This window comes from Hyla sarda, chromosome 1 (genome assembly GCF_029499605.1).
Source record: "Hyla sarda isolate aHylSar1 chromosome 1, aHylSar1.hap1, whole genome shotgun sequence".
Classification (NCBI taxonomy): domain Eukaryota; kingdom Metazoa; phylum Chordata; class Amphibia; order Anura; family Hylidae; genus Hyla; species Hyla sarda.
In genome coordinates, this window is record NC_079189.1 from 172147114 (window position 1) to 172164338 (window position 17225).

At 44.2% G+C, this 17225-nt stretch overlaps 1 protein-coding gene across 5 annotated transcripts in view; it reads right to left on the reverse strand.

The window, feature by feature from the left end:
* AFG2A (AFG2 AAA ATPase homolog A) overlaps positions 1 to 17225 on the reverse strand; it is a 436735-nt gene that overhangs the window by 404737 nt on the left and 14773 nt on the right. For all 5 annotated transcript variants that reach the window (XM_056563833.1, XM_056563838.1, XM_056563848.1 and 2 more), the window contains 2 exons: positions 16241 to 16365; positions 14509 to 14666 (listed from right to left, as the gene is read on the reverse strand). In XM_056563833.1, the coding sequence (XP_056419808.1) occupies positions 14509 to 14666; positions 16241 to 16365 (283 nt within the window). The remainder of the gene's footprint in view (positions 1 to 14508; positions 14667 to 16240; positions 16366 to 17225) is intronic.

Here is a 17225-nt window from a genome sequence, read left to right on the forward strand (position 1 = left end):
AATCCTTGTAGTCCAAATAGATTTCTCTCTCTTTATATGCCCACAGCCAAATGTGTATGATGATTCACAATGTACAATCTTGCATCAATATTTTTCTAGCATCACTATTTGAAAAGGACATACAGTCACATAACAATCTTGCACCAATAATATCAAATAACTTGTGTTGCTGATAAAAAAAAAATAACTTTTTTCCCCATCAAATTCTAAAAACTTTTTTTGTAATTCGTAAAGAAGGGCTGAATTACACAACACAATTACTTTAAAGAAATATCAAATGATTCCACTAGATGGTGCTGTAATCCTGCATATTGACACTTCTGCCAAACCGAGCAAATATTTGTACACTCATACAACATACACTAAAAGCTTACACAGTTACCTGTTCAATAACTACCCATCTGCACCCGTAAAATTACCACGAAGAGAGTTAAAGATTACAAACAGGTATATATCAGAAATAAGCAAAATCAGAAGGCTGTAAGGACCAACAGTGGAGAAAAATCCAATTTTTTCCTGTGACTTGTCTGTGCTCAAACTACTATTCATACATAACTTTATTAGGTTTAGCTTCCCTCAATGACAAAGAAAGAAATAAGTCATGTTGTCATCCCTGAAGACCATGTCACAATTTACAAACAGTTACAGTATACTCTAAATACAACACTGGCAGAACAGTGACAGTCAGCTAACCCTCATTGGCCCCAAGACTGGAGTGTCGGTTAGGTTTTTTTTTTTTTCAGTGTACTCATCTTTTTTTTCCTTGTGATTTACTAATCTGTCGCCCAATTTCCCTTTCTTTCTGTTGCGTTTTTTTTCCGTCACACAAAATGTATTCTGTGCGACAGAAAAAAGTATCTGCAAATTCTGACTACATTAGTGCTTGTACTACTACCCCCATCATGGAACAGGATCTGTTCCATGTTGGGGGTAGTAGTACAGGGGCTGAGGGATTGATCGCACCGGGTCTCACTTCTGAGACCCGATCCGATCAAAAGTTATTAAGCAGGGGAGCGGGTGGCATGTTCCGATCCCCTGCAATGTACTGTAAACTTTCATTTTTAAATTTCCCACCAGAAGCCCTGATTGGCCGGGACCGAGGAGCTAATCAGGGCTCCTGGCAGGGTTTTAATATAGAAGAGCTGTGGTGGGCAAAGAGGTATATAAAGATGGGGGGGGGGGGGGGTATATATCTGGCCCCTCCAGCGTTTCTAAATATATTTCCCCCTGTTGCGCTATATCAAACTTAGTGGCCGCTGCGCTTGAATAAATGTACTGCCCCCCAGCGCTATTATATATCTATACTGACCCCCGCTACGCATATACTGAACCCCGCTGCGCATATTTATATATATACTGCCTCCCCCAAGCTGCGCATATTAATCTTCATCTTCTCCCTCCCCCGGCTGCCAATGAAGGAAAACTCTATTAGCGGGGGAGCGGAGGGCTGCTGCCCGCTCTCGCTGCTAAGAGTTTGTCATTCATAGCGGGCAGCAGCTGCATATCATGCTGTGGGGGTCAGACATATGGATATATGTCTGACCCTCACAGCATCTATATATACAGGTGCCGGCTCACCCCTATGAATGACAAGTAAAGCAGTGCAGGGAGCGGAGGCTCGCGCTGCTGCTGCCAATAGCTTACTTGTCATTCATAGCGGTGAGCCGGCATTTGTATATGTATGATGTGAGGGGCAGACATATATCCATATGTCTGACCCCCACAGCATGATATGCAGCTGCTGCCCGCTATGAATGACAAACTCTTAGCAGCGTGAGCGGGCTGCAGCCTTCCGCTCTGCCGCTAATAGAGTTTTCATTCATTGGCAGCCAGGGGAGGGAGAAGATGAAGATTAATATGCGCAGCTTGGGGGGGGGGGGGGGCAGTATATATATTAATATGCGCAGCGGGGGTCAGTATAGATATATAATAGCGCTGGGGGGGGGGGCAGTACATTTATTCAAGCGCAGCGGCCACTAAGTTTGATATAGCGCAGCAGGGGGAAAGATATATAGAAACGCTGGAGGGGCCAGATATATGCCCCTGCAGCGATTCTATACATCTTTGCCCACCACAGCGCTTCTATATGAAATCCCTGCCAGGAGCCCTGATTGGCTCCTCGGTTTCTGGTGGGAAATTTAAAAATGAAAGTTTACAGTACATTGCAGGGGATCGGAACATGCCGCCCGCTCCCCTGCTTAATAACATCTGATCCGATCAGGTCTCAGAAGTGAGACCCGGTGCGATCAATCCCTCAGCCCCTGTACTACCACCTCCAACATGGAACAGACCTTGTTCCATGCTGGGGGTAGCAGGATTCACTCCGTTTTGAGGAATTTACCGACAGCTCTGAGCTGTCGGCTTTCTGTGAAGCAAAACTCACAGGTTTTCCTGTGAGTTTTCTTCACACTCGGAGTGTTTTTTCTCTTTATGTCGGGTTCACGCCCCTTTTCGAGTAAAACACGCCCATTTTGTAGGTAAAAAAAAAATCTTGGAGTGTTAAAGAAAATTTTGGTTGTGCGCCTAAATTTAAGTCGCAGATTTGGTCGCAAGCAGGATGCGACCAAATTTTAGGCGCAATAACCGCGAAAAAGCGTCGGTTATCCTTTAGTAAGTGAGGGCCATTGTGTCTGGTATACTGTAATACTGTCATGCTTAGAGGCATATCTGACCATTAAGCAGCACGATTCCACATCATTAGCACAGTCAGCCAATCAGCAGTTGTGCCTGTGACATCTAGAGCTGTAGACAGCTCTGCGGTCCTGGAACACTAAAAAACGCATTCACACTACGAAATGTCTGTCTGACGTTACGTGCACAGCAACACTGACTGATAACCATTAGGCACTCGGACATGGGCTGTTACCATTGACAGCAATGCATATCCGAGCAGATCCGCTGAAATAATTAACTTGTTCATTCTTTTGGTGGAGTCTGGAATTTGAATTTCTGCTGCCGAAATTCTGCCGTGTGTATAGTGCAGCAGTATCCTATTGAAAACAATTGGAGGCTGCTGCACCAGAATTTCTGAACAGAATTTCTTCGCTTCTCTGAAGACCCTGAAGCTATTCTTCATAAAAATAAGCACACCTGTAATTTTCATACTTGTGTGTTTTACATTTCTTCAACATTCTGCATACTATATTTATTATTATTAACCTAGGTTTTACTATTTGTTTTATAAATTATCTCTTTAATATATATATATATATATATATATATATATATATATATATATATATATACACACACACACACACACACCCTTGTATATACTTTTATTTTGGGAAACAATTAATGCGTATAAACTATAATAGGTCCACAATTTGTTAGATTATAGATATAGACTGTTCTCGGCATCTAAAAAAAACAAACCCCAGTTACCGAGGTGACGGGATAAAAAAAAAACCTTTATATAGATTCCCTCCCTTTGTATTATTATTATTATTATTATTATTTTTTAAACTTTATTTTGGTTTTATTATTTCCAACAAGGAACATAGATAAAAAAACAGGGAAAGTAATACGGTCCATCCAATGTCAAGTCTTCAAGGTGTATGCAGTTATGCAAATATACATAATAAGGTACAAAAAAAAACATAGGATTACAGGAGAGCAATACAAAAATCGTAATGTAAGGCACTACAACTGTTCAATCCAAGTAAACCACACATCAATACGTTGTTTAGAAAGTCCTAACTGTTTAGCTATGAGGCCCTCAAGGGTGAGGTTATTGTGTATTTCTGCTTTAATGGCTGGGAGGGCAGGAATGTCTGTTGACTTCCAGCACCTAGCAATCGCCGTTCGAGCCACAGTGAGAACCTGGAACAAGATCGTAAATGTGTGTAGGAAGCAACAATTCTACACCCAGAGTTAACAGGGCCACCTCCGGACCCCATGGGAAGGGAACCATGAGTAAGGAGTCCAGCAGGCTCCTCACGTGCTCCCAGAACGGTCGCACTTCGGGGCAGGACCACCAGACATGCAACAGCGACCCCTCCGCTGCCCTGCATCTCCAACACAATGGCTGTACCGATGGGAACATTCTAGTCAATCTGGCTGGGGTGTAGTACCATCTATACAGGAGCTTGCGGGATGCCTCAAAGTGAGAAGCACACCTAGAGTGTTTTTTAGGTAAAGAAAATGCTAGCTCCCACTGTTCGGAGGAGAATGTCATATTCAGGTCCCGCTCCCATTTGTCCTGAAAGGGGTAACGCTCCGGGCGATCTAATCTCACTATCTCAGAGTATCCGATAGTAATGCCTTTCCGAAACGTCCCCCCATCCAGGAAATGGGATTCGTAAGTCGTTTTAAGGGGAACCACCGGCCACTGTAGGGAGTGCATAAAATGTCTCAGTCTAAGATACAGAAAAAAGTCCTTAGTAGGGATCCCATATCTAGCAACTATCGTGGAGAAAGGAAGCAAGCCATCCCCATCGACTACGTCAGAAAGGAATCTGATACCTCTAGTCACCCAGTGTCGAAAGTCAATGTCTGGAAGGTGCAGACCGATTGCCTCCACAGGAACCAGGCTTATTCTAGGGGGGAGTAATCTATTGCATATTGCAGAGCTACTCCATTGTCTGATTGCAGCTGCTATCGTAGTGTATGGAGAAGAGGGCGAAGAGGTAGGGTTGAAGCGGAGAGTCCATAGGAAATAGAAAAGTGAAGGAGAGGACAGAAGAGATGCTTCAATATCCACCCAATGTGGCGATTCCACCTGCCACCACCACTTCTTCAATTGATCTAATATAACCGCCTGGTAGAAAGCCCTAATATTTGGGACTCCCATACCCCCCCTCTCCACAGACTGATACAGTAAGGCTGCTCTAACCCTGGATCTCTTCCCTGACCATATAAAGCGGAGTACCATCCTCTGGAGTTGTGCTATATAGAAAGCTGGTACTATCACCGGCAAAATTCTAAAGAAGTATAGGATTCTGGGTAATACCATCATTTTAGCCGTGGCTATCCGCCCCGCCCATGAGATAGGGAGGGAACCGTACTGTTCCATATCTTTCCCAATTTGTGCCTTCAAGGTGGAAAAGTTCACTGCCACTAGGTTGTTGGGATGGGGGGTTAATGATATGCCCAAGTAAGGTATCTTCTCTGAAGCCCACCTAAAGGGAAACTGCGTTTTCAGTCTATTCTCCAAGTCTACAGGTATGTTAAGTGCCAAGATATTGGACTTAGTAGCATTCAGTTTATAATAGCTAGCGTGGCTGAAGTTCTCAAGTATCTCCATCACAGCCGGTAGGGAGATTTGAGGGCGGGAGAGGCACAGGATAACGTCATCGGCAAAGAGGCCGATTCGGTGATCCATGGGGCCCACTCTAATGCCGGTGATAACGGGAGATTCTCTAACCCGTTGTGCAAACGGCTCCATAACAAGGGTAAAAATTATTGGGGACAGGGGGCACCCTTGTCTCGTCCCATTAGTCAGGGAAAATCCCTCAGAGAGGGCACCGGACGAGAACACTCTCGCCGAAGGTAAGGTGTAGAGGGCCATGATCGCTCGCCCAAATGCGGGAGGAATGCAAAATTTAAGGAGAACCGCTCGCAGATATCCCCAATGAACCCGATCGAACGCCTTCTCCGCATCCAAGGAAAGGAGCAGAGAAGGCGTCCGATCAGCGCGGGCCTTAGTAATCAGGCTCAGAAGGCGTCTCGTGCCATCTAGGGTCTGACGTCGCTGCACAAAGCCTACCTGATCTCTATTCACAAGGGAAGGGAGATAGATGTTAAGTCGGGATGCCAACACCATAGCGTATAGCTTGATATCACTGTTAAGCAGCGAGATGGGCCTATAACTACTCGGGTCATCAGGGGGTTTACCCTCCTTAGGGATGGTGACTATCAAGGCCTCTAACATCTCTTTTGGGGGCTGACCGGAGTCACTAATATTATTAAAGACCCTGGTTAGATAGGGGGCAACCAGCGTGTCGAACCTCTTATAAAAGTCATTCAGGAGACCATCTGGTCCCGGTGACTTGCCCTTTTTGAGGGAGCGGATACAAGAAACCACCTCCTCCTCCAAGAAAGGCCTACTAAGTTCTTCTGCCTGGTCAGGTGACAGAGTGGGCAGAGATACAGAAGAAAGGAATGAAGAGATAGTGTCAGCAGATGGTTGGTGTGTCAAGGGGTCCTGGCGTAGGTTGTATAAGTTGCTATAGTAACCAGCGAAGCAATCAGCCATTCCCTTCGGATCAGTAAGCTTGACACCTTGTGGGTTAGTCAGGTAAGCTATTCTAGACCTAGCCATCTTCTTCTTCAACTGCTTGGCTAATGTAGAGCTCTACTTATTTCCCTGCCAATAGTACGTCATTTTAAGCCTTCTAAGTGCCAACTCGTGTGAGTGTAAAGACAAGGCGTGTAGTTCAGCATGCAGCCGTGTGAGGTCGGCAGCAGTAGCAGGTGAGAAGCATTCTTTGTTATGTCTATGTAACTCAGCTATCCTCTGTTGCAGTTGCAAAGTCCTGGACACTCACTTTTCGCTCATGTGACGTCTGGCTAATGAAATGGCCCCTAATGGTAGCCTTAAAGGCACACCACAAGGTAGTGTCGGCCACAGATCTATCATCATCAATCTGAAAAAAGGCAGGGACAACTGCAGCTGTGGCTTCAGCATACTCAGGATTATGCAAGATCATGGGGTTAAGTCGCCAGACCGAAGCTGGGTGGTGTGTGTACGCTTCCCTGATGGAGATACTAATGGGGGAGTGATCAGACCACTCCAACGGCATGATCTTAGTTTGTGCTATTAAAGGGAGCAGAGATCTAGACACCAAGGTGTAATCTATGCGGGAGTAGGTCCTATGTGCAGTAGAATAAAATGTAAAGTCTTTCTCAGTAGGATGGGTCACCCTCCACGCATCATACAACCCAAAGGCAGAGATCATAGAAAAAAAGCTAGTCGGGCCCGACCTAGAGGGTACAGCTGTAGTGTCAACCTGTGGCCACATAGACATATTAAAGTCACCCAACAATACCGTGTGACCCTTTGCTACTTTCTCCACCTGACGTAGGAGTGATTTAAGGAACATACACTGACGCGATTAGGTGCATACAGAGCCACTAGCGTGTATAGCACACCATTGAGCGTGCATATTAAAATTATGTATCTGCCATCAGTGTCAATCTGAGTATGTTGTACAGAAAAAGCCACCGAGTCCCGTATGGCAATGACCACCCCCCTCTTCTTGTGGTGGGCGTGAGAGTGAAACATGTGGGGGTACCTAGAATGTTTTAGACGTCCGGCGTCTTCTACATTTAAATGAGTTTCTTGCAAGGAGAGAACATCGGCATGCAAGCGCTTGGCTTCATGCCATACACGGGAGCGCTTGAATGGCGAGTTCAATCCTCTAACATTAATAGAGACCAAGTTAAGTACCATTGCAAGACATAGAAAAATTCACAGTCAAAGCTAATAACTTCTTAACAGTAATAAACATCAGTACTAGGAACTTCGTCACTTTTGTGCAAAAACAATCGTCAGGACTTGAGGACATGTACCTTAATGATCTAGACAGGACAGACCAACATACAGGGGTAAAACACAAAAAAGGGGAGAACAAAAACAGGGAAACCACAAGAACACAAAGAGCAATGAAGGCCATGTGGTAAGCCTCAATGGGGGACAGGAGAAATCGTAATGTCCGCAGCTGGGCCTGCAGAAAGAAATCCGTCTAGGAAGTACCTAGCACAAGGCACAAAGAGGCTAAACAGGACCAGGAAAATTGTACCAGTTCCAGACGCAGCAACCAGTAGCAAATAGTCCACACAGCATAGGGAAAAACCAGAGAACACAGCACCATCACATCACTTAGGGTTCTTTCGCTTGCGGTTAGTGACCACACTCCCTTCCTCCTCTACTGCAGGGATGGAAGAAGTTCCAGCGGCCCTCAGGGACGGTGAAGTAGCAGGTAAGTTCCATTCAATGCATAAGCGCTCCAACTCGGCTGGCGTGGACACCACTTTCTTAGTGCCCTCATGAGTAACAATCATCTTGACAGGAAAACCCCACTTGTAGGGAATCCCCTGCTCCCGCAGTACTTTAGCACCAGCACTGAATTCCCGTCGCCTGGCGAGAGTGGCCGCCGAGAGATCCGTGTATAATTGCAGGGCAGCAAATCGTTCAGGCAGGTCCGAGGCAGTACGAGCAGCTTGCATAAGTTGGTCTTTAATGTGATAAAAGTGCATTCGGAGAATCACATCACGCGGCACAGAGCTGGGGAGAGACTTCGGCTTAGGCAGTCTGTGCGCCCTGTCTATGAGCAAATCAAGAGCAGTGGATTGAGGAAGAAGCAAGGTGAAGAAGTCGGTTAGGTAGTCATGAAGGTCATCCGTTTTGACAGACTCCGGCACTCCTCTAACCCTAAGGTTGTTGTGGCGGGAGCGGTCCTCTACATCTGTGAGCTTTAGTTTAAGGGCCAGCACCTCATCCTCCAAGGAGTTAGTCACATCCACCACTGCATTATGCGAGGCCGTGAGCTCCGCCATTTTAGTCTCAATATGAGAGGTACGGTGCCCTACATTAGCAAGCTCAGTCTGTATGCTTGTAACCGCCGTAGTCAGGTCAGACTGTATGGAGCGTTTCAGTTCTGATAATAAGCCTCTCATGACTTGCTCTGTGAGTGGGGCTTGGGCACCCCCCTCAGTATCCCTCATAGGCAGACCCCTTGGCAGTTGCTTATCTGAAGGCACAGGAGAGAGTCGTACCTGAGGTGAGCCGGTCAGCGCTGCAGAGCCGCCGGGAGCGGACAGAGCCGTGGATGCTGGAGCCAGGTAATGATCGCTGCTTGCCCTGGAGGAGGCCGAAGCCGGAGAGGCATTCTCCGCCGACGGTGATGCTGATCCACTTGCAGAGGGCACTCCAGCCTGCCGAGGCGGGAAGACCGCCGCGCCATCTTGGGTGATCTCGGCAGCAGGGAAGAACGCCGTAAGTTTCATGGGGCTTTTCTTCCTGTTTCCCCTTGTACGAGTCATGGTTCCGCTGACAGGTAATTCCCCAACCGGTGGCAGTCCTTGAGGAGCAGATTAGGCAGGTACAGACGCTATGAAGCCGCTAGCAAGCCCAGAGGAGAGCGGAGCACAGGGATTATGCGACCGCCGCCATGCGCTGCAGGACACGCCCCCCCCCTCCCTTTGTATTATTAAAACTTCACTTTTATTTATTTTGCTTATAAAAGAGGTCCCATGCAGTGCTTTAAAAAATGCTGCAATGTCCCTAGACCAATAATACACTCTCCTGTACGGAGTTGAAATGATATATGCTTGACAACATCTGCAGAACGCTGTCTACTTGGCAACTAAGCTGCTGATTAAAATGTAATCACTTTGTTTGGTGGTGTCACCGGCGTCCTCAGGGGTTAAGAGACAAATGTAATCACTTTGTTTTGTAGTGTCACCGGCGTCCTCAGGGGTTAAGAGACAAATGGTCACATGTAGGTGAAAGTGCTTCTTTTTATAACGTCCTCTGAACACTCCCAGAGGTTCACATCCAATAGTGATCCATAATACATTAATGAGACCCCTTTACACCTATCACGGAACATGTTGTAAAGGGTCGCTCACTGATGATACAGGACAGTCGCTGTACTTACCCGTGCTCCCCGTTGTTCACATGATCCACTCACATGATCTGCTAGATGACTCGCGAAGGCGCGCGGACTCTAACTCCACTCACTGCCAGGAACACGATTATCGCTACTGAGTCTCGCACATGCGCGCCGACTTAAACTATTGCCCGGTGTCACTATCCTAACTGCCCGCTGTCACTATCCTAACTGCGCATGAACTTAGAAGTAAAAGTGAGTACACTGATTGAACTGCGCAAGTGCAAGTAATGCATACTGAAAATATGTTACCCATAAATAGGGACTGTGATACACAATATCCTATGGATATACAGCGCCTATAAGTATTAAATGTCTTTATCAAGTTATGACACAACAACCTTATCAGTCCCTATTAAATTACAATATACATATTAGTAATACCATTATGTACAGAGGACATCATTTACTCATGAGAGATAATCTCTGATGTAACAGGTGAGTATAAAACAACCATTCAAGAATGATGCCTCATATTACTTACCAATGGATGCAAAACCAAACTTTTTTTAACAAAAGTAATAGCTATATAACCTACATTTTCAGAAATAGAATCCAGAGGCTCAAAGGGATCCAGAGGAAGAGCTCTGTATTTAAATTCCACTGAGGACAGATATTTAAAGTCTTTGGTCTGAGTCTGCTGGAAGCTTTAATAAATCTTGAAATCCACATGTTATCAGCCAATTTTACATGATAGAGAGCACTGAGAGCAGAAACCTGTACTTTGAGGGTACTAGGGGAGAGACCTAAATCAAATCCCTGCTGAAGGAAGCCTAGAATCTTAGGAATCACCGGAGTATTGATAGAAAAAGAATCCCCACACCAAGAGATACATTTCTTCCAGGTTTTAGAATAGATTCTAGAGGTAGTATCTTTACGGTTAGATAGAAGTGTATTCACTACCTTTTCAGAGAAACCTTCCTTCAGCAGAATGGAATTTTCAATTTCCATCAACTGATACTGTACCTAACCCTGACATTTACATCTCGGTATGGGGTACTACCATAACTCCCGGGCAGCAGGCTTGCTGTCTTGGAGTTATACTTGACTCTGATCTGTCTTTCACTCCCCATATTCAGTTTCTTTCACGTTCTTGTCACCTGCATCTCAAAAACATTTCAAGAATCCGCCCGTTTCTCACTACTGAAACTGCTAAAACTCTAATTATTGCTTTGATTCACTCCCGCCTCGACTACTGTAACTCTTTTCTAATAGGCCTTCCTTTCTCCAAACTCTCTCCTCTCCAGTCCATCCTTAATGCCGCAGCCAGACTCCTCTTCCTCTCCAGCCGCTACACCGACGCCTCCTCCCTGTGCCAGTCACTACACTGGTTACTAATTAAGTCCAGAATACAGTACAAAATCCTCAGTCTCACACACAAAGCCCCTCCACAATGCTGCACCTCCCTACATCTCCTCTCTCACCTCTGTCTACCATCCTACACGTTCTCTCCGATCTGCTAATGATCTCACACTAACATCTTCCATAATCCGAACTTCTCACTCCCGTCTCCAAGACTTCACTCGTGCTGCAATGGAATGCTATCCCTCAAACTCAACAACAACATCCATAGTTTCAAACATGGCCTAAAAACACATCTCTTCAGACAGGCCTATAACAGTCTCTAATTGGCCTCAACATATCCCCAACATATCCTCAACATATCCGCAACATATCCCCAACATATCCTCAATATATCCCCACACCTCTTGTTTGAATAGTTATTGTGTAATTTTATGTCTGATACTTGTCTTTGTTTGTACCCCATAATTGTAAGCGCTGCGGAATCTGTAGGCGCTATATAAATAAATAAATAAAGAACCTGCAGAATCCTTGTCTCCCTGCAAATACAAGGAATAGAAGGATAAAACACCATGCAATGAAAATAGGCCAGGGCGAACCCATAGGCCCTCAGTACTCACGGATCCTGGGATCACTGGAGGATCTGGAACTTTTGCAGGCGAGCTCATGATGCAGCCTTGTATCATACGCTGGAATCAGGTAGAGCAACTTCCATCTGGGAGAGGGGCTTCTTATAGGAAAAAAGCCAGTCTCCAGATTCAAATTCCCGCCCCAGCGCAGCCGGAAGTGACGTCAGACGCCAGCATCCCGGCCGGAAGGAGATTTGCAAGCTCCTCGCTGGGAGAAAATAGACTAAAAAGCGCTAGTGAAAGGCAAAGATTTCCTCGCTGAAAGCAGAGACTGCCGCAAGGACACCGCACAGAGACCGTAAGATCCCGCACACTACACAGTGCTCCCACAGTGTTCCTCTGCCTCTATGCTACCGGAGCAGACGTACAAAGTGGGCCGGACCAAAGGGGAGAAAAAGACAGGGGGTGTGCTGTGCCAGCACCCCGAGTCCTTCTCAAGTAATTTACAAATCTGTTTAACTTTCTGGAGCCAGTCGATATATAAAAAAAAAGTTCATTCCTGGATAATCCCTTTAAGATATTGACAGCGGGCAATAGCTTAAGTCCGCGCGCATGAGCGAGACTCAGTAGTGATAATCTCGTTCCTGGCTGTGAGCGGAGTTAAAGTCCGCATGCCTGCGCAGGTCATCTAGCAGATCATGTGAGTAGGTCACGTGAACAACGGGAAGTACGGGTAAGTACGGCGACTATCCTGTATCATCAGTGAGCGCCGGAAGTAATTCAGTAATTCTTTTGACCTTTTACAACATGTTCCGTGATAAGTGTGAAGGGGACTCATTAATGTATTATAAATCACTATTGGATGCAAACCTCTGGGAGTATCCAGAGGATGTTATAAAAGGAAGCACTTTCACCTACATGTGGTAATTTGTCACTGAGGACGCCAGTGACACCACAAAACATGTAGGGGAGAAAAAGTGATTACATTGTAATCAGCAGCTTAGTTTCCAAGTAGACAGCGTTCTGCAGATGTTGTCAAGCATATATCATTTCAACTCCGTACAGGAGAGTGTATTATTGGTCTAGGGACATTGCTGCATTTTTAAAGCACAACATGGGACCTCTTTTATGAGTAAAATAAATAAAAGTGAAGTTTTAATAATACAAAGAGAGGGAATCTATATAAAGGTTTTTTTTTTTTACCCCGTCACCCCGGTGACTGGGGTTTGGTGTTTTTTGGTTGATATATACCTGCTTCCCACCTTGGGCCCCTTTGATTTGTTTGTTCTCGGCATCTCACACAAAGGCCCTGGGACACAGGTGAGGAGAACAGTGCTCCGACGCAGTTCTTTTTAGTTATCTGCGTTCCTGAAAAATTGCTGCTGGTAGTGACTAGTATATAGTCATAGGGAAGGAGACAGCACTTAGCCAGTCAATAAAGCAAGAAATAGCTTTATACTTAGATCAAGTTACTATTCCTGTGATTACAGAGAAGAAGGTGCAAGGGGATTTGCTTAAAGGAATACTGTGGTGCAAAATAACTTATCCCCTAAGTTATAGATGGTGGGGGGAGGTCCGAAGGTTTTTGCTTAACAGACTTTCCGGGGTCAATCCTGACTTAACAGATAAAATTCTAAATAAATGTATTCTGTGTCAGTGAGATCCCGACTGCAACATCTCCTAAATAATATTCAGATTGGTTCAGATTTAAGGTCTTTCGCCTTCTTTGTTGTTGGATGCAGTTAAGGCCTTTCACAGGGTCGATGAAGTGGGCCTTTCTGATGAAAAATGTTATGGTAAATTTATTAAAAATATTCAGTTGTTGTACATGAATGTTAAACGGTCCAAGTAAATGCAATCTGCTTTGAGAGGTTTGAGCTGACCAAAGGAACCAGGCTGTCAGCAGTATGAAGTGTGAGTTGCAGCTGTCTGATTCCTCGTCCCCAGCCTTAATTCATAGTTATCTCACTATACCCAAACAGATAGAGATCTATCTATGAAGGCTGCTGGAATGAGAAGAAGCCACAGGGGATCACCCTGATGACCTGTGACTCAGACTGCAAGAAAGTGAGGACCTGTGGTAAACTCAAAAAATTGTGTTTATTTTTTACCTTTTAGTCCATGACTACAACAGTAGTTTTACTTACTATGCCATTTTGTCCCCAAGATATATGGGTTTTACTGTTTGATTGACTAACTGTACTTTTTGCTGAACTGTCAGATGGGAGGGAAATATTGGGGGGGGGGGTGCTATGGCATAAACTTTGTTTATGGAGGGGGTGACTATGACGTTCCAATTGTGTGTGCATGTTTTGTGTGCGCAGTCAGACACTTATCCCATCCTGTAGATAGAGGATACATTTTTAAACCTGATAACCCCTTTAAAGGGCCCTATTACATGGGGTTATTATCATCTGAACAGACTGATATCACCCTGTGTAATAGGGTAGCGTTCAGTTACCAAACAAACATTTCTTAAAGAAAATCTATCATCAGTGGCACCGTACTAACCTATTGGTTAAGGTATGTAGTGCGGGCGACACTGACAATAACCATACTTACCTGTCTCCAATCCGTGGTCCCGTTCTCCCCCTATCTTCCTCCGTCTTTTCTGTTTGGCCGACAGGCTTGGGGCAGAGCTTCCTGACGTCAATACTGCTGTTTCTCCAAGCTTGCTGGCAGTGGGGTCCAGCAGAGAAACAGCAGCGTTGACATCAGAAAGCTAAGCCCATGAAACAGGCCCACCGCCGGAAGGAAAGAGCGGAGGAAGAAAGCAGGAGAACGGGACCAGAGATCGGGGATTGGTAAGTATGGTTATCATCAGTGTCACCCGCACTATACACCTGTTCCAACAGGTTAGTGCACTGACACTGATGACGGATTTACTTTAATATAATTAAACAAACCCTGTAAGGCACAATATTAGTAATGCTTCTGTATATGTACACATATAGTGTATGAACAGGACCATTTACATTAGATATGCTCAAAAGTAACATGTTCAGTGATCTAATATCTCCTACCTGAGTGTGACTTCTAATTCTTCTGCTTGTAACACAGGTCCTGTCACAGGATGAATATGAACTGAATCACCAGCCTTTACCTTGAGACCTTTCTGAGCAGTGAAGGCTAGACCAACCTTCCCAGAAGGAAAACCACTGACTGGCCATGCAGTGCAAACCTAAACATAAATATAACACATATGATGAGTGAGCAAAGAGGCCAAATACAGCTAATAATCATATAATCTGTGCAGCTTGTCAACCAGCTACATGACTATTGCCATTCTTTTCATCATAGCAAATAGAGATGAGCGAAGTTACAGTGATTCGTCGGAAACTTCTCGGCTCGGCAGTTGATGACTGTAGCCTGAATAAATTATTTCAGTTTTCAGGTGCTCCGGTAGGCTGGAGACTCTCTCCTAGGACTGTATCCACCTTTTCCAGCCCACCGGAGCACCTGAAAGCTGAACTAATTTATTCAGGCTAAAGTCAGCAACTGCCGAGAAGTTTGTGACGAATCGAATCACTGCAACTTCACTCATCTCTAATAGCAAACATTGAAAAATCTGAATTCTGCAAACATTATTTACTTTGACAAGAGGGAAAAACATTGGGGCTTCAGACTTCCTGTATATTTAAAACAAAGCTGTAACTATCTACTAAAGGGTAAATGTAGTATTACACGACAGCCATGATGATGTACTACATGGTCATGCTAGGCCTGCCAGAATGGGAGCCCACTTTGCTCCCTATTTGGATACACAGAAAACATGGTGAAAAAACTATTTGCTGTAAAACATAAAATATGTAAACAAAAGGTTTTTTATGGTTTATGCATATATTATCAGTTGTCTAGCAACCTGCAGTACATAACTGTGCAGGCCGGATGGAGGAACGCAAGATGTCGGAATTAAGGGGGGTCAGGTGAATGTGAACTGTCTCCTTCATAAGAATGGGATCAGTACTGCAATCAGTTTCCCTCTGGTGCTTTTCTACAGTGCTGGAGATAAATGCTGATATATATATATATATATATATATATATATATATATATTAGTAGAAGAAGGCAGCACATCCAGGCATATAGTTGGTGCAAGCAGGTCTAAGGGGCCCCGGTCCCAGGGTCCAAGTTTAGCTATCCAGAATGAAGCGACCGCAGCACACAGGCATATTCAGATAAAAAGGTGATTTATTCCGTGAACAAGGTGTGACGTTTCGGTGTTCTCACAACACCTCTCAAGCCTGAGAATTGTGTTGTGAGAACACCGAAATGTTGCACCTTGTTCATGGAATAAATCACCTTTTTATCTGAATATGCCTGTGTGCTGCGGTTGCTTCATTCTGGATATATATATATATATATACATATATATATTATTTCACCCGAGTAAAAACCATGCTCATGTGAAGTGTTGTGGCTTTCTCTGAGCCACTGTTGGCAGAGGGATGGCCAACCCTAAAGCGCTTATTGATCATAAAGGGAGCCTCAGAGTGTAACCAAGTGAACAGAAGTGAAATGTCACTGCTTTTGACTAAATACAAGACAGTCTGCAGGGGAGAGTCAAATAGCCTGTATACAAACATAGAAGGAAAATACAGCTCATACAGCTATCTGATAAGGCTTTAGATGCTAAAGTAAGCAAAACATTTAATAAAGACATACGAAGAATGTTTATGCTCCTTAATAAGTACAAAGCAAGGATGAAAATGATTTTAAAAGGTTTCCATAGCCTTTAATTTGCATCTGGTATACCTCTTGTCTGCCTCCTTCACTGGTGAGCAGAGCTGGCCGTCCAATGCACAGCCCAGCTGATTTCATGCTGTTGATTCCAAGTTGTATAAAAGAACATCTGTAAGCTTTAGGCACTTTGTCTTCTTCTGAAAGGAAATAAATTTAGACTATATATAAGCTTTGTATTATTTCTACCATATAAAGTGATTATACCTATGACAATATTTAAACTACCATAATTCTATACACCTATGTAGTATAATAATATATAGTAATATAACATAAAAAGCCTATAGTTTTATGGGAGCAGTACCATATTATCCAAAAGGCTGACTGTAGGGGGCCTGAAGTACATGAAAGCCTGGACTATGGGGTAATAAGGCCCTTCTACAATATCACATATAAAACTGTATGACTGCAACAGCTTAGACTAGGGCTATGCAGTAAGATTTGCCACATGGGTTGGCTGGCCATTGAGTAATGCTGCACCACGTGAAAAATGAATGGAATCACATTGTATCCATGACCTGAGTTTCCAGAAATCCATCCAAGATGCAGATTGCAACATAACTCCATTCCCTTTTAATACCTACGATGCAGCAACGCAACCAAATGATTTTTGGCCATACAACCAAAGTGACTTTGTTGTTCTATCCTAATAGTCATTGCTACAATTGACACCCTCAGTTCATCTCTGTGAAAGATCACTTCAGCCCAGCAGCAAAGTCATATTTGCCAAAATGACGACCTACTTCAAGCACCATTGGTATGCCGATCTTGTTTAACATATTTTATAGTTGTTAGATAGTTGATGGCAGGACCAACTGTATCCCATTGTGATACTCCAATATTTTGTTATCATGTATTTATATATATTTTTTTCAGAAATATAATACATTTAAATGGGGTTGTGAAAGAGAGGTCTCCAACAAATCTACTGCATGTAAATATAATCTAGGGGATAGACAAGTTAGGCTACTTTCACACTATGGTTCATAAATCCGTT